Source organism: Clupea harengus, chromosome 4, assembly GCF_900700415.2.
Source record: "Clupea harengus chromosome 4, Ch_v2.0.2, whole genome shotgun sequence".
Classification (NCBI taxonomy): domain Eukaryota; kingdom Metazoa; phylum Chordata; class Actinopteri; order Clupeiformes; family Clupeidae; genus Clupea; species Clupea harengus.
Window position 1 is genome coordinate 28714399 of NC_045155.1, and position 18523 is coordinate 28732921.

The 18523-nt window shown below is 39.7% G+C and overlaps 2 protein-coding genes across 2 annotated transcripts; both read left to right on the forward strand.

Moving 5' to 3' along the window:
- Nucleotides 1–2135: 2135 nt before the first annotated feature.
- On the forward strand, nucleotides 2136–5027 carry LOC116220372 (L-rhamnose-binding lectin CSL3-like). The gene is made up of 9 exons (XM_031566972.1): nucleotides 2136–2204; nucleotides 2407–2430; nucleotides 2544–2597; nucleotides 2854–2989; nucleotides 3088–3197; nucleotides 3554–3598; nucleotides 3776–3896; nucleotides 4195–4294; nucleotides 4471–5027. The coding sequence occupies exons 1-9, from the start codon at nucleotides 2180–2182 to the stop codon at nucleotides 4522–4524; spliced, it is 669 nt and encodes a 222-aa protein (XP_031422832.1). The 5' UTR covers nucleotides 2136–2179; the 3' UTR covers nucleotides 4525–5027.
- A 1396-nt stretch (nucleotides 5028–6423) lies between these two features.
- LOC105900137 (L-rhamnose-binding lectin CSL3-like) lies at nucleotides 6424–17913 on the forward strand. Its single transcript, XM_031565606.2, has 11 exons — nucleotides 6424–6429; nucleotides 8707–8837; nucleotides 8936–9045; nucleotides 15194–15217; nucleotides 15331–15387; nucleotides 15662–15794; nucleotides 15893–16002; nucleotides 16094–16138; nucleotides 16310–16430; nucleotides 16729–16854; nucleotides 17817–17913. Exons 1-10 carry the CDS (start codon nucleotides 6424–6426, stop codon nucleotides 16835–16837), a joined length of 846 nt encoding a protein of 281 aa, XP_031421466.1. The 3' UTR covers nucleotides 16838–16854; nucleotides 17817–17913.
- Nucleotides 17914–18523: the final 610 nt, after the last annotated feature.

Below are 18523 nucleotides of genomic sequence, written 5' to 3' on the forward strand. Positions count from 1 at the left end.
CAGTAGGTGATTCATGAATGTTATTTTGAAGTTGCAAAGCATTCCCTGCAAATGACCTACAAGCTTCATTGCCTGCAAGTATAAATTAAATCGTTTAACATGCTTGAGTTTATAATGTAGGCTGGTTACAATAATCAAAGTGAACAATTACAAACATGACCATGTTGTTGCTTGGATACTGGCTTGTTTACAAACTTGTTACCATAATAATCACATGCATTTAAATACATTTCAGGTAATTACAATAAATCAATCAATCCACCAAAGCAATCAATCAAATAATCAATCAAAGACCCTCTCATTTTGTCTGTCTTTGTGTCTATCTCTAGTGAACCTATTTCTCTGAAAACAAATGCCTATGTCAAAGTCCTTTATTAATGTTACTGTTGAACTGTGACAATAAAGCCTCCACGTGTAAGCTATCATAAGGAAGCAAATCACAAAAATAAAGGGCCTTTAGAGCTTTATGGCTCTGACAGAGATGAAGGAAAAAGTTTGAGATAAATAAACGTGATCTTGATAAACACATTTTATTCTAGCTAGAAAATAGATAGAAAAGCTATCATGGCGGTCTAGGCCATTTTAGGTTAAACTACAAATGGCCTATGAGCGAGGAAACACAGGAGTATCCTACAATGCAAGGACAGACACTCCTCTGTTTTATTGGTATGTAGCTTATAAAGGACTAATACAAGGCAGTGCCAACCTGACGGAAGATGTAAACCAGTGCTACGCCTACTAGTGTAGGCCATTGTTTTTTACTTATTTGGAATGCTCAAAAAGTACAGTTGATATTTTCTTATTCCTTTTGCTTGAAAGTTGAAAGAGTTGCGTTTTTGAAAGAGGCAACCTGAGAAACAACACTGCATGCTTCCTTTCAGCTCTCACTTCTCTATGCTGGAATGGTAAGGTTACCTTTATGTGTACTAGAGCGCATACTTTTAAGTGCACTTCCTGGAGAAGGAATGTCCTGTTTGTAGAATAGACATTTTATAAACTGAGTGCCATTGCACAGCAAGGAGTTCAGGTATAGACTTAGCGATTCAAGCACCTGCAGCTCTGGGCACTCATATGGACAGGCTGCATACACCAACCTCTCTGACAACTCCACCAACCACGCGTGCTCTCAACACAAAATGTCTGACTCACACACACGCACACACGCACACACACACACACACACACACACACACACACACACACACACACACACACACACACACACACACACACACACACACACACACACACACACACCTGAAATTATGCATCTAGCGGTGTAGGTCCACAGCTGATCAGAGACATTTTACAGTTGCATGGTATGGCTGATAAAAAAAACATAATCAGAGTGGGTTAACTAAATTTAAGACCTTAAAAAGCAACAGTAGGTGATTCATGAATGTTATTTTGAGGTTGCAAAGCATTCCCTGCAAATGACCTACAAGCTTCATTGCCTGCAAGTATGCTTGTGTTTATAGTTTACCCTGGTTACAATAATCAAATTGAGCGAATTCAAACTTGCCCATGTTGTTGCTTGGATACTGGCTTGTTTACAAACTTGTTACCAGAATAACCACATGCATTAAATTAAATTTCAGGTAATTACAATAAAAGATTAATTCAATCAATCCATCCACCAACCACCCAACAGAGCAACCAATCAAATAATCAATCAAAGACCCTCTCATATTGTCTGTCTTTGTGTCTATCTCTCGTAAATCTATTTCTCTGATGCCTATGTCAAAGTCCTTTATTAATGTTATTGTTGAACTGTGACAATAAAGCCTCCACGTGTAAGCTATCATAAGGAAGCAAATCTCAAAAATAAAGGGCCTTTAGAGCTTTATGGCTCTGACAGAGATAAAGACAAAAGTTTGAAGTAACTTAACGTGATCATGATAAACAAATGGTATTCTAGTTGAGAAAATAGAAAAGCCATCATGACTATCTAGGCCATTTTAGGGTAAACTACAAATTACTTCAGAAAGAATTAAACCTCACTGATCTCACAATGTAGAGTGATGGACAACAGCTTCCTGATGGTTTCCAGGAGGTTAGTTAATAAAGCGGTGATAGGATTTTGCCAGGAGTCCAGTTTATGGGAGTGTGTCCTGATAAGAGGCTTGTACCTTGCCTATTTAAACAAACACAACACTTCCTCTAGCTGACACTTTTCACAATGCAGACATTCTTCGGACTTATTGGTATGTTGCCTGTACAAGACCAGTTCTTTGGAAGTGTTCTGGGTTGTAAATCTAGTTGTAGCAAAATGAATTAAAATCACTAGGCCTATATCACTATATCTGTAAATGATTGGCCTATTTGTTTTTGTTTTAGTTTTTTGAATGAATAGATGTAAACAGAACAAAGTAACATTCTCTGATTTCTCTCCCCCCCCCCCCCCAGCATTTATCGCCCTGTGCCAGAATGGTAAGACACATTATTTATCTATTGATGATGCTGATACCATTTCTATGTTTCAATACTTGATGTATTATTTGTCCATCCTATCCATCCTCCAACTTGCTTTTCCTTGTTTTCAGGCATAGAGGCCAGGGGTGCAGTATGTGAAGGCAGGACAGCACATCTCCCCTGTGGTATGTAAGAGACATAGGCTATATATGCAAACGATAAAAAAAAATATATATACTGTATATATATATATATATATTAAAACACCTTTAAAATCTGTCCAGTAACCTTTCTCACATTTCCACTGGTTGAAGATTTAATTTATTGTCAGATGTAGTCATCCAAAATAACTTGAGCTCATACATTTATAAGTCATATTCCTGGAAAAAGAACTTCCTGTTTGTTGAATAGACATTTCTGTAACTGAGTGTTATTCCATAGAAAGGGGCTTCATCAAGTTGATCTCAGCCAGCTATGGACGGAGTGACAGAACCACCTGCAGCAGCGGACGCCCATCAAATCAGCTTTCAAACACCCAATGCCACCAGTACCGGTCTCGACGCATCATGTCTGACAGGTACCAAACCTGAAAATAATGCACATACCCGGAATGTTATACACACTAATACACACATGCACAGTAATACACAAATGCTCTGTTTATGTTTTTAACAGGTGCGATGGAATGTCTAGTTGTACTGTACCCGTTACAAACTCTGTGTTCTCTGATCCTTGTCGTGGGACTTATAAATACTTGGATGTATCTTTCACATGCCTCCCAGCCAGTAAGTGTGACTATGTGTACAGTATATTTACAACAAGCTTTTCAAATGTGACCGTACCTACTGACCCTCTATGGTGTTATTCTAAATCAGTGGTTCTTAACCTTATTGGAGGTACTGAACCCTGCGAGCTTCATCAGTGCATTCACCGAACCCTTCGTAATTGGAAAAATAAAATATGATTTCTTCAAAACATAGGTATATAAAAACGACGAGACATTGCTAGTGTGAACCGGGCTATACTGTGTGTGTTTTGACCCCTGCCGAACCCCTGAGAGTGACTCAACGAACCCCTGGGGTTCGATCGAACCCAGGTTAAGAACCACTGTTCTAAATGGTTCTTCCTTTTTGACACACAGGCAGAAGTGTAACTTGTGAAAACTCCCGGAATGTTATCAGCTGCGGTAAGCCTTGAGCAACATGCATTCATACATACTGATTGTACATGCCAGATTACATATCCAAAGGTCAAATTTATAATAATAACACAAATATTAATTCATAAACATTTTGTATTTCATTTTTAAAACCTGAGTTTTGCTATATTTGTCATTTTTATTTCAATGCTGATTCATCTCAAGCCAGGGGAAGCCTGTCTATTCATCACGCCAATTATGGAAGGAGGGATCGCCTGACCTGCCCCCATAGACTAGCAACAACCTCCCACTGTTACCACTCTCAAACAAGCAACCTACGCTCCAGGTCAGAGTCTTTCAATTCAAGCTGATAAATAGCCTTCAACTCAAAAGCAAGGGTTGTGTTTCTGTAGCTCAACTGGCAAAGAAACAACACCAGGGTCATTGGTGTTGATACCCAGGGACACCCAGACTAATAATAATGTTCATCCGTACAACAGTGTAAGTTGCTTCGGATAAAAGCATCGGCTCAATGACTGCATGCAAATGTAAATGCAACAAGGTTGCATTCCAAATCCTGTTTGCATTTGTGTCCAGACTAAAAGGATCATGTGTGTGCTTTCTAATCTGTCCAATCTCTGCAGATGCAATGGGAGGAATTCCTGTCAGTTACATGCTTCAAACGCCATCTTCTCTGATCCCTGTCGTGGTGTCTACAAGTACTTGGAAGTGACATATAGTTGTGTGAGTACAGTGATGTATCTCTAAAGTAATGATACACAGAGGGATTCTGAGGTCCTCAACACATAAACTGCTCAATGTGATGTAGAAATGGGCTGAATGTTGTCTATCAGGAGAGTCTGTGTTTACCTGAATCAGAACCTGATTCCCATGTTTAATTATTATAATTTTTTTCACAGAACAACCATATCACCTCTTCTGGAGAAATCACAGCTGCAGAACAGGACACATAATGAGAGCTATTGTAGTGAGCTTCACAATCACACACAGCAGTGTAAATATTAAAGTAGAATGTATGTATATTGCAAAATGTGCAAAATATGCATAATTACTGCTGAACCAGCATTTTTTTTACCAAGTTAGAAATGACACGTATGGCATACAAGACCATTTAATTTTTTTGTTGTTTGTATATATTAAAACATAATTAATTCACCTTTACAGTAATGCCTTAAAGAGGAATTCATGTTTTGAACATTGATCAATAGTATGTATGACAACAAACAGCACTGAATCTTAAATATTTCTAAATAGAATAAATGCAGTTTAGAGTGATAATGACTTCAGTGTATCCTTCAGTAGGGTCTTGAACGAATGGAAATGAATGAATCTGAAACAGAAATCTTGTGTAAACTATATTACTATTTATCTTAAGGGATGGCAAGGACAAATTATTATGTGCATTATATGGAAATGTGGTTTATGTTCAAATTAAAGAAACATTTTACAAACATTATTTCTGTCTATAGTTTTTTTTCTAGAGGTTTTGTTGGCCTTTACATAACTACAAATTCAGACTTAATTTCACATACATCTAGCGGTGGTGGTCCAGAGATGATCAGAGTCAGATCTACTCCACAAAAAGATGCAATACGAGTTCCACACATACCTGGAATGTTACGTACTGTAATGCACTTATGCACAGTTATACACATACGTATATAACACGTAGTTGCTCGAGTTACGTTTCTGCCATGGTTTTGAACAGATGCAATGGCATGACAAATTGTTTTGCAACAGTCACAAACAAAGTGTTTTCAGAGCCCTGTGTTGGGACCTATACATACTATATACTATAAAGTCTCCGTCATATGCATACTCGTCAGCAAGACTTACTACGTACATAGTTACAACAAGCTTTTCTCATGCATCAATACTTTCTGACTCTCTATGCTGTTATACCAATTGGTACTTGCTGTGACACAGGAAGAAGTCAAAGTTCACTGGATGTGACTCTGAATCACTGTTACATTGCTGTCACACATTACTGTTATTATTTCCATTAGAAGCCAAGTTAATTTACATGAAGATCTTAGGAGAAAGATTAGAAAGTACAGTATACAGCTGAAGTTTGAAACATTAGCAGTGAATACAGAATATGTTTAACATGCTTTGTTAATACTTTGTTATTGGAATAAAGACTGATTTTGGCATCAACAGCATGAGACACTTTTTTTCCTTAGAATGAAACGTCATTAATCTTCAGTTGCCATTTTACAGTTGCAGGCTATGGCTGATAAAAAATGTAATCAGAGTGGGTTAACTAAATTTAAGACCTTAAAAAACAACAGTAGGTGATTCATGAATGTTATTTTGAAGTTGCAAAGCATTCCCTGCAAATGACCTACAAGCTTCATTGCCTGCAAGTATAAATTAAATCGTTTAACATGCTTGGGTTTATAATGTAGGCTGGTTACAATAATCAAAGTGAACAATTACAAACATGACCATGTTGTTGCTTGGATACTGGCTTGTTTACAAACTTGTTACCATAATAATCACATGCATTTAAATACATTTCAGGTAATTACAATAAATCAATCAATCCACCAAAGCAATCAATCAAATAATCAATCAAAGACCCTCTCATTTTGTCTGTCTTTGTGTCTATCTCTAGTGAACCTATTTCTCTGAAAACAAATGCCTATGTCAAAGTCCTTTATTAATATTACTGTTGAACTGTGACAATAAAGCCTCCACGTGTAAGCTATCATAAGGAAGCAAATCACAAAAATAAAGGGCCTTTAGAGCTTTATGGCTCTGACAGAGATGAAGGAAAAAGTTTGAGATAAATAAACGTGATCTTGATAAACACATTTTATTCTAGCTAGAAAATAGATAGAAAAGCTATCATGGCGGTCTAGGCCATTTTAGGTTAAACTACAAATGGCCTATGAGCGAGGAAACACAGGAGTATCCTACAATGCAAGGACAGACACTCCTCTGTTTTATTGGTATGTAGCTTATAAAGGACTAATACAAGGCAGTGCCAACCTGACGGAAGATGTAAACCAGTGCTACGCCTACTAGTGTAGGCCATTGTTTTTTACTTATTTGGAATGCTCAAAAAGTACAGTTGATATTTTCTTATTCCTTTTGCTTGAAAGTTGAAAGAGTTGCGTTTTTGAAAGAGGCAACCTGAGAAACAACACTGCATGCTTCCTTTCAGCTCTCACTTCTCTATGCTGGAATGGTAAGGTTACCTTTATGTGTACTAGAGCGCATACTTTTAAGTGCACTTCCTGGAGAAGGAATGTCCTGTTTGTAGAATAGACATTTTATAAACTGGGTGCCATTGCACAGCAAGGAGTTCAGGTATAGACTTAGCGATTCAAGCACCTGCAGCTCTGGGCACTCATATGGACAGGCTGCATACACCAACCTCTCTGACAACTCCACCAACCACGCCTGCTCTCAACACATTATGTCTGACATGCACACACACGCACACGCACGCACACACACGTACGCACACACGCACACACGCACGCACACGCGCACACGCACGCGCATACGCGTGCGCACGCACGCACGCACGCACGCACGCACGCACGCACGCACACACACACACGCACACACTCCACAGCTGATCAGAGACATTTTACAGTTGCAGGGTATGGCTGATAAAAAAAACATAATCAGAGTGGGTTAACTAAATGTAAGACCTTAAAAAACAACAGTAGGTGATTCATGAATGTTATTTTGAGGTTGCAAAGCATTCCCTGCAAATGACCTACAAGCTTCATTGCCTGCAAGTATACTTGTGTTTATAGTTTACCCTGGTTACAATAATCAAATTGAGCGAATTCAAACTTGCCCATGTTGTTGCTTGGATAATGGCTTGTTTACAAACTTCTTACCATAATAACCACATGCATTAAATTAAATTTCAGGTAATTACAATAAAAGATTAATTCAATCAATCCATCCACCAACCACCCAACAGAGCAACCAATCAAATAATCAATCAAAGACCCTCTCATATTGTCTGTCTTTGTGTCTATCTCTCGTAAATCTATTTCTCTGATGCCCACGTCAAAGTCCTTTATTAATGTTACTGTTGAACTGTGACAATAAAGCCTGCACGTGTAAGCTATCATAAGGAAGCAAATCTCAAAAATAAAGGGCCTTTAGAGCTTTATGGCTCTGACAGAGATAAAGAAAAAAGTTTGAGGTAAATGAACGTGATTTTGATAAACAAATTTTATTCCAGCTGAGAAAATAGAAAAGCCATCATGACTATCTAGGCCATTTTAGGGTGAACTACAAATTACTTCAGAAAGAATTAAACCTCACAATGTAGAGTGTGGGTATTAATCGGATCCCTAACAACAGCTTCCTGGTGGTTTCCAGGATGTCTGTTAATAAAGCGGTGATAGGATTTTGCCAGGAGTCCAGTTTATGGGAGTGTGGCCTGATAAGAGGCTTGTACCTTGCCTATTTAAACAAACACAACACTTCCTCTAGCTGACACTTTTCACAATGCAGGCACAGACACTCTTCGGACTCATTGGTATGTGGCCTGTAGAAGACCAGTTCTTTAGAAGTGCTCAGGGTTGCAAATCTACTTGTAGCAAAAACATATTAAAATCACTAGGCCTATATCACTGTATCTGTAAATTATTATTAGTTTTTTTTTCCTAGTTTTTTGAATGAATAGATATAAACCGAAAAAAGTAACATTCCATGATTTCTCCCCCCCAGCATTCATTGCCCTGTGCCAGAATGGTAAGACACATTATTTATCTATTGATGATGCTGATACCATTTCTATGTTTCAATACTCCAAGCTGCTTTTCCTTGTTTTCAGGCATAGAGGCCAAGGGATTTACAGAATGTGCAGGCGGGACAGCACATCTCTCCTGTGGTATGTCAAAGACATATAGGCCTATACATAGGCTATATATGCAAATGATGAACAAAGAAACAATCTAAATAATCAAAATATTTAAACACCTTTAAAATCTGTGCTGTAACTTTTCTTAGTACCATTTCACATATCCTTTGGTTGCAGATGTAGTCATCCAAAATAATTTGAGGTCATACATTTATGAATCATATTTCTGGAAAAGGAACTTCCTGTTTGTTGAATAGACATTTCTGTAACGGTCTTGACTTGTCTTTCCACAGCATAGGGCTTCATCAAGGTGATCTCAGCCAGCTATGGACGCAGTGACAGAACCACCTGCAGCAGCGGACGACCATCGAATGAGCTTTCAAACACCAAATGCCACCAGCACCTGTCTCGACGCATCATGTCTGACAGGTAGCAAACCTGAAAATAATGCACATACCTGGAATGTTTTACACATTAATGCTCACATGCACATCAAAACACCAACACTCTATTATTGTTTTTAACAGGTGCAATGGACTACCTAGTTGTGCTGTACCCGTTACAAACTCTGTGTTCTCTGATCCTTGTGCTGGGACTTATACATTCTTGGATGTATCTTTCATCTGCCTCCCAGTCAGTAAGTGTGACTATATATTTAAAACAAGCTTTTCAAATGTGACCGTACCTACTGTTTACTACTCTATGGCAGGGGTTTTCAACCGGGGGTCTGTGGCCCCCTGGTGGTCCGCGACGGCATTGCAGGGGGTCCGCGACATGAGCCTATGTTGATCAGTTCACCATTTATTTTTATAAATTCGCTTTGATATTTCAACACATTTCAAGATTACACTTGAATATCGTGAAAAATATCGAAGAAATTACACTGACAAGTGCTACAGGCCGAATATGTGCGCGGGGGAGGGGGCGTGGCGACGGCGGTTAGTGATCTACCCTGATAACTGCACATATTTAAGTGTTATAGGCAGAATATCTGTGCAGGGGGAGGGGGCGTGGCGGCGGCTGGCCTTGTGCCCTGATCATTTCACATATTTAAGTGTTATAGGCAGAATGTCTGTGCGGGGGGAGGGGGCGTGGCGGCGGTTACAAACACGCACGCGCGTGCAGGTACATCAGTGGGCCGCAAAATTACTTTCTAGTCAGAATGGTGGTCCCTGGGACAAAACCAGTTGAAAACCCCTGCCCTACCACATGTGAAGCCCTTTTGGGTAATCTAAACAGGTACATAGTTAGGTGTAAAGGTGTGTTCATATAAGTACATTCATTTATTCACTCATTCTTCCATCCATTCATGAGCCATGACTATCAAACATGGCTTGGCCAGCTTGATTGTTCATGAAGAGAAGTACTGTGTGTTTGGTACGCCACATGTGAGCATCTACTGCTAAGATCATCACTAAATGGCTGTGTGCTGATGCGGCAGCCCCATACCGGAACAATATCTGGGGTGGCTTCATGCTAGATCAGGGCCAGATCTGTTCTTACGTCAGAAGAAAGCAGGTGTTTTTTGTTAAATATGTTACACTTCATGTCTCATTTTTCCTTACTTACAGCAGATTTGCTAATATATAATGCAGAGCAAACTAGTTGTGATATAGTACAGGTAGGCTTCCACAAATAGATACCACAAGTATGTAATGGTATATTCAGCTCTGTGTTGAAAAGTACATACACTGTATGCCATTTATATAGCCGTTACATTGATGCGAAGTAAAACACCAATCAGAATTGCTTCAAAACAAATAAAAGGCCGACCATTGTATTATATACTTGGATAGGTTTGTATCAAACATTAACACAAGACTTCAAGTTTTGATAGTTCTATTTTGATTGTATATGGTCCTGTGAACGAGAGATTCCCACTACCCATCCTGGATATGCACTTGGTCCCTGCTGCTCTGGGACTAAAGACCCCATGAAAGGCATGAAAAGCTTTCACAGCACAACATTGTAAACTGTATTGCCAAGAGACACCAGTTAACACAATGGCAAGGTTCCCTCAGCCTCAACTAGGCTGTTATTGTTTGAATGCCTTTCAGGGGGTTAGCCTAAGGCCAGTACTCCCTTAGTAGGGACGGACATCAGTTTACCAATTACCACGCAAATTCACTTGAGATGTACATGTCAAACAGTACAGTAGAGATTATTGAAATGCCACAAGCAGTTCACCATTATAGTGCATCACTACCAGTTCAACCATTTTACAAATTCAGACAAAACTAGATGCTTTTAAATTGTAGAGTCGTTGAAGGCCTTGTTGCATGAAGCATATAGTAAAACCACTACAGGAAATATGTTAGGAAAGAGGCTTCATAGTCATCTCCACTACCAAAACAGGACAAGGCCTCAATTTGAAAAAGGCAAGACAACATTTGATTAGAAAATACAAATCTGTCCTTTATTGCAGTCAACATGTAGAGGCAAAAATTCCAGACAGGTCATTGTGACCAGAGGAGCAGTCGAATCAGACTTCAGTCGTATGGGATACTAAAGGGAGAAGAAACAAAAACCTTTTTAATTGCACATTTATTGTCTGAAATCCTACGGTATGCCACTGCTCCAGGCAGAGCTGTTCAACTTCAACCAAACAAACATTTGTGACTACAGGTATAGATTTGTTAGAGACCTGCCAGGCTGCATTTTTAAACATTAACGAGTGACCATGCCAAACCACAACTCAAAGTTCCTAGACCCTTGCACTGAATCAGATTCCTTGTGAATACATTTTTAAGAGCAAACGGTTTGGACCATCCAAGTGGTTCCTTGTATAATCATAACTCCCTTACCAGTAGTTCCAGTTTGGGCAGCCACAGCACCCTCACTTGCATCATCTTGCGATTACGCACAAATAGAAAGGGACACTGTCAAAAGGGGGGCGCAAACATTCAAAGTGTTCCATCAAAACAGACATGCACTGATGTCCTTACCGGTAGCTGCAGTGTGGTCAGATGTAGTTGGGGGATTTGGTGTTGGGGTGGTAGCCACAGCATCTTCACTTGCTGCATCATCTTCATTTGCATCATCATCTTCACTTGCATCATCATCATCTGCATCATCGTCACTTGCATCATCATCATCTGCATCATCATCATCTGCATCATCATCATCTGCATCATCTTCACTTGCTCCATCTTAGGATAACCATACAAAAGTGAACATTTAACCAACACAATCAAGACTCAACAGAACCCATAAATATCGTAAAAAAAAAAAAAAACACCTCCACCAGCTTCAGTAGGGGCAGATGTGGTCTGGTTGTGGGGATTGGGTGTTGTGGTAGAAACCACATCATCACTTTGGCGGTCCACAGCATCTTCACTGGCCCCATCTTGGGATTCCACATGAGTGAGGGGGCCAGAGAGAAGCCAAGGGACACACTTACACACATTTTATACAAAAACCAAACTTGCAGAAACACACAAAAACTAAAAAGAAACACCCTACCAGTAACTTCAGTTTGTGCAGAAGTTGTCTGGTTGTGTGGATTAGGTGCTGGGGTAGTAGCCACAGCATCTTCACTTGCTCCACCTTAGTATAAACATACAAGAGTCAATATTTAACCAACACAATCAAGACTCAACAGAATCCATAAATATCGTTAAAAGGAAACCTCACCACCAGCTTCAGTAGGGGCAGAGGTGGTCTGCTTGTGGGGAACGGGTGTTGTGGTGACAACCACATCATCACTTTGGCGGTCAACTGCAGAGGCCTTAAAGTTCACATCTCTCTTCGGAAAACCGAATGCTGTTCAAAGGAAGACAAAACGAGTGACTATCAGACAGAATTTCAAGATAAAACACAACCAACAGAAACCAGGGGAAAACTTACCATTACAGACACAAGCAATGAGGACACACACAACCACCTTTGCAAATGAAGCCATGTTTAACAATCAATAAACAACAACGGAAGGGATAACTCCACGGAACCATTAACGCAGTCTTATAAAGGCACGACGCCCTCGTTCTCGTTTCAATAATAACCAGGGTCACGTGAGTTACAGGTGTGCATCGTTTAGCGAGGCAGCCCGTTGTCTCTGCACAACAGCGAAGCATAGCTCATTTGGGCATGGTTTCGCTTATTATCTTTCAAAGCAGCTGTGTATCACCATCAATTCGGCTTAATTTTCAGTCAAATACTGTTTGGCATCTGTCGGCAATGACCGCTTAAGACGTTTCTTTTCGTCGTTGTTGTCTGAAATATGTATTGGATATGTCATTATTATTTATTGTAGGTTATCCGGAACGACGTGACTCGGATTTGAACTTTAATGCTGAAAGCATTCACTAAGCCTACTCTGACTGACTATGCCATGAATTATTGGTCTATTTTAGTCACTATACTAAAAATCTTTGCTGGCATGTGTTGCCTGTCTCTCATCTCGCGGAGGTTCGCTTTTACTATTTCGTAAAATGCTTTTTCATGTAGCCTAGGAATGAAGACATGCGGAACTTTGCTGTGACTTTGCTAAATGTGAATGCCATTTCTTTATCGATTACGTTTTTAATCTGACATTGTTACGGATTTCATTTGTGAAAGAGACTATTTACTCAGTGACCAGATTTTCAGATTCGCAAACTAACTGAATTGTTGCCCCATGAACATGTCAGATGACGCTCAGTATAGCTGCCCGAGTTATTCAGGAAGCGCAATGTCTAAAAGCAATGACATTGTGAGATTTTGATGTCATTTCTGTGATAGCAATATTAACAATACATTACTAAGTAAGATTATGGTGATATACCTGCATATCAATCCTGCATAACATAACGCTAGTTTTATAGATGAAATGAAGACATTTGTCACCTTTCATCTAACTGTGAACCATTCCATTGAAATTAGTTGAAGTTGTGTCTAAAAGGCTTACAAGAGAAATCTGTGTTGATTTACACATTAATGTGCAACGATGTCCACATTACAACAAAGCAAATCCAACAAAATATGTTTTAAGTGCATGTAACTTATACCATAAGACACAGCGTGGTGAGGGAGCAACAGATCCCTACAAGGCTGTAAAAAGCAGACACGATCTCTCTCTTTCTCTCTCACTGCCCTTCACACACACGCACACACACGCTTTGAGAAATGGTGAAAGATTAGAGCAGGGGTTTTCAACCGGGGGTTCGTAGCCCCCTGGTGGTAAGACCAGACAACACCAAATTATATAAACCTCTTAAAGAAACAGCACTCAGTTTGCACCAGAGATTATAGTGCCCTCAATAAAATGTAAAAAAATTACACCATGGCAGAGATTCAGGTGGTATCTTGTGTGGTGCAAAATTGAATTAGCTGAACACATGTCAGTCGTAGAAATGGAGAAAATATCACATCTGGCAATGCAAGATACCATAGGCATTTCTACATTTACAATTGACCTCTGTGCTGTTTATATTCCCCCATCAGAGGCAGACTATATGAGGAAGAATATTTCAACATCTCCAGACAGAAACATGCAATTCCCAGGCCCAGGGAAAAGTGTTGTGGAGTGGAGACTACAATGCACGGACAACAAGCCTGTCTTTATAGATCCACAGGGCAGTCCACATGTGTTTAGTTGATCAGTTCAAAAGAACCAAAAGAAAAACACATTAAAAAAGGAGACATTTTGGGTTGAGCATTTTGCAGTGAACTACAATCAACAGAAACAAATCAAAATCAGAACCAGATCAAAGAAAAAATTACACAATTTTGAAACTCTATTTAAAAACCAAAATCCACACGACTACCCCACTTTAAGTGAAGAATTGTCAAAAAAAGTTCCCTAAACCCATTTAAACCCTTTAAACCCCATAAAGCTCGTGGTCCTGACAGCATCAAAAAGGAAATGCTTACACACAGCACACCTGAGCTGCAGAGAGCTGCGCTCAAATGACTCTCACTGGAAGTTCAGCCTGACGTCTGGAATCAAGGGCTCCAATTCATAAAAGTTGGACTCATATATAAAAATAGGAGAGAAACACACACAATTTCTTTTCACTGCTTCAATTTATTGAATTTCTTATTACTAATCTTACATTTAGTCATTTAGCAGATGCTTTTATTCAAAGCGACTTACAAGGAAATGTACACTTAGTAAGGAGGAGAGGGGAATTGAACTAGCAACCTTACAATTACTAAACGACTTATCTACGCACTGTACCAAAGCCACACCTTTAATGTTTTATACATACATAGATATTCTCCCATACACAGCCCCATACACAGCTTCGTCTTGCTCTCACAGAGCTGGCGGTGTTGGATTTTGCCATGATTATGGTCTCGTATTCTTCATAAGCAATTGGAACAGGAGCTATAAGGGGAACCCCACAGCCCTGTTTAAGTAGCCAACTACACACACACACACACCACACTGATAAGTTTAGTCTGGTTCTAATAAACGATATTGTTTGAGGGCCAATCAGCCTGGGAGGAACCGATATATCCTGTCCTCAATCATCTCGGTAATTCAAACTGGCTAATGGGACAATTGATCGACTTCATTTAAGCACTTACGACGAACGAGGCCCTGGCCTATTTAAACAAACACAACACTTCCTCTAGCTGAGACTTTTTACAATGCAGGCACAAACACTCTTCGGACTCATTGGTATGTTGCCTGTACAAGACTGGGTTGCAAATCTACTTGTAGCAAAATTCATTAAAATCACTAGGCCTATATCACTGTATCTGTAAATTATTGTCCTATTTGTTTTTGTTTTTTGAATGAATATATGTAAACAGAACAAAGTAACATTCTCTGATTTCGCTCCCCCCCCCCCCCCCCCCAGCATTTATCGCCCTGTGCCAGAATGGTAAGACACATTATTTATCTATTGATGATGCTGATACCATTTCTATGTTTCAATACTTGATGTATTATTTGTCCATCCTATCCATCCTCAAAGCTGCTTGTTCTTGTTTTCAGGCATAGAGGCCAAGAGATCCACAGTATGTGAAGGCAGGACAGCACATCTCTCCTGTGGTATGTCAAAGACATATAGGTCTATACATGGGCTATATATGCAAACGATAAACAAAGAAACAAGCAAACGAACTAAATATTTAAACACCTTAAAAATCTGTCCAGTAACCTTCCTCACATTTCCACTGGTTGAAGATTACATCTATTGTCAGATGTAGTCATCCAAAATAGCTTGAGCTCATACGCTCATACTTATATGAATAAGTCATATTCCTGGAAAAGGAACTTCCTGTTTGTTGAATAGACATTTCTGTAACTGAGCGTCATTTCACAGGATTGGGTTTCATCAAGGTGAGGTCAGCCAGCTATGGACGCAGTGACAAAACCACCTGCAGCAGTGGAAAACCAGTCCATCAGATTTCAAACACCCATTGCCGCCGCGAGTCTTCACGCATCATGTCTGACAGGTAGCAAACATGAAAATAATACATACACATGGAATGTTATACACACTAATACACACATGCACAGCAATGCACTAATGCTCTGTTTATGTTTTTAACAGGTGCAATGGAATGTCTAGTTGTGCTGTACCCTCTACAAACTCTGTGTTCTCTGATCCTTGTGTTGGGACTTATAAATACTTGACTGTATCTTTCAAATGCCTCCCAACTAGTAAGTGTGACTATATTAAGCCTCAAATGTGACCGTACCTACTGACCCTCTATGGTGTTATACTAAATGGTTCTTCCTTTTTGACACACAGAAAGAAGTGTAACGTGTGAACACGCCCGGAGTGTTATCAGCTGTGGTAAGCCTTGAGCAACATGCATGCATACGTACAGATTGTACATGCCAGATGACAAAGGTCAAATGTATAATAATGACACTGATATTCATTTATTCAAAAAAAAAATTTTTTTTTTTAAAACCGAGTTTTGTTATATTTGTAATTGTTATTTCAATGCTGATTCATCTCAAGCCAGGGGAAGCCTGTCTATTCATCATGCCAATTATGGAAGGAGGAATCTCCTGACCTGCCCCCATAAACATGCAACAACCTCAGACTGTTACCACTCTCAAACAAGCAACCTACGCTCCAGGTCAGAGTCTTTCAATTCAAGCTGATAAATAGCCTTAAACTCAAAAGCAAGGGTTGTTTTGTTGTAGCTCAACTGGCAGAGAAACAACACCAGGGTCATTGGTGTAGATACCCAGGGACACCCAGACTAATAATAATGTTCATCCGTACAACAGTGTAAGTTGCTTTGGATGAAAGCATCGGCTCAATGACTGCATGCAAATGTAAATGCAACAAGGTTGCATTCCAAATCCTGTTTGCATTTGTGTCCAGACTAAAATGATCATGTGTGCGCTCTCTAATCTGTCCAATCTCTGCAGATGCAATGGGAAGAAGTCTTGTGCGTTACATGCTTCAAACGCCGTCTTCTCTGATCCCTGCTATGGTGTCAACAAGTACTTGGAAGTGACATATAGTTGTGTGCACTAATGATACACAGAGGGATTCTGATTGTTAAAAAGGCAGCTTCACCAGCTGCATCCAGCTGTGCACCCCCACTGTGCCGGCCACTCACAGGACCTGGGGTCCATGAAAGGTCAGCCTATCAGTTGATCCCAGAGTTCCGTGGGGCTCGTGCACAGTGGAATTTCACTGACCATTTGGCCACTTCAACAGTTTCTAAACGGTTTCAAGGCTCCCCTTCATCTACACTATATAAGGCCGACCCTCCTCCGGCCAAGTTGTGGGTCAAGTCGAGCAGAGTTGGAGAAGTCCTCTTCAAGGAGCACATCGGACAATTCAATTCATTCAAAGACATTCGCGATCATTTGCCGTGCGTTGTTCAAGAATGTAAGTGTTGTTATATGTATCATTTAGCTCTGTAGTCCGTTCAGGTCATTGTAAATAGTATCTGTTATTTACAGTCATCATTATCATCTGTAGCATCCACATTTCACCCCGAGGCCAGTTCAACCAGTTACTTTTGTTACGGAGATATGGAATGTTCGCCGTTACACGGCACGGTATTTTAAGGGACAGATCCGTATTTACAGTATAGCCGTAACATTCATATTGTATATATTATATTCATTCATCTTGTATATAATGGTTCATCTTTATTGTATTTAATTGTATATATTTGTCATTTGTGATGTTTAATAGAAACCACGGTTCATGGTTCTTCAACTCAATCACGGTTCAAACACGGATTCTATCAGTCAGTTCACGGATTCAAATGTGGATATAAGTCCCTTTACACGGGATAATTATATTCACAGGCATCATTCATTCATCAACCACTTCATGTCTTAACTGAGTGTGTGTGTGTGGAAATAAATCAATCATCATTGGAACATTGGCATCCGTTCTTGTTCTAACCGGACAGACCTGTGGCGATTGTCACCTATTTCACAACCAGTAATACAGTCCTTTTGGGTTTCATTCAATTCAAATATCACCCTATTTTATACTGATGTTCTCAACACATAAGCAAGAAGATAAGGGATAGCAAGGACAAATGAGTGCATCATATGGAAATGTGCTTTATGTTCAAATTAAAGAAATATCTTACAAACATTATTTCTGTCTAGTTTTCTTTTTCTAGAGATTTTGTTGGCCATTACATAAATACAAATTCAAATTCAGACTTAATTGCAGATACATCTAGCGGTGGTGGTCCAGAGATGATCAGAGACCGATCTACTCCAGAAAAAGATGCAATATGATACCTGGAATGTTACATACAGTAATGCACGTATGCATTGTAGTTGCTCGAGTTATCATTCTGCCATGTTTTTGAACAGATGCAATGGCATGACAAATTGTGTTGCACCAGTCACAAACAAAGTGTTTTCAGAGCCCTGTGTTGGGACCTATAAATACTTCAAAGTATCCTTCGGTCATGGACTTCAGGCGACACACAAGATGTTCGAGGGGTGGAAGTTTATTAGGAGAGCCAAGGGAACAGGGAAATAACTGGGAGGGAACCAAGCAAACGGGATTCAAAAGCACAAAAGATCAATATTCCACCGGGAAAGCACAGAAGATAAGAATTGGCAAAAACGATCAAAACACAGAAGTCAAAAACTATAACGAAGGGCCAAGCAAAAGATCACTTGAGGCAGGAGCGCGGCACGGAAGTTTAGGGCACAGGGCCGCCAGAGGGAACGGAAGAAC

Bases quoted from the DNA above. Each gene is read 5' to 3' on its own strand.
- LOC105900137 (XM_031565606.2), top strand. The intron at 9,046-15,193 runs GTAAGTGTGACT...CCCCCCCCCCAG, and splicing joins TTTCATCTGCCTCCCAGTCA to CATTTATCGCCCTGTGCCAG. The intron at 15,388-15,661 runs GTATGTCAAAGA...GTCATTTCACAG, and splicing joins GACAGCACATCTCTCCTGTG to GATTGGGTTTCATCAAGGTG.
- LOC116220372 (XM_031566972.1), top strand. From the start codon at position 2,180: ATGCAGACATTCTTCGGACTTATTG. The intron at 2,990-3,087 runs GTACCAAACCTG...TGTTTTTAACAG, and splicing joins CGACGCATCATGTCTGACAG to GTGCGATGGAATGTCTAGTT. The intron at 3,198-3,553 runs GTAAGTGTGACT...TTTGACACACAG, and splicing joins TTTCACATGCCTCCCAGCCA to GCAGAAGTGTAACTTGTGAA.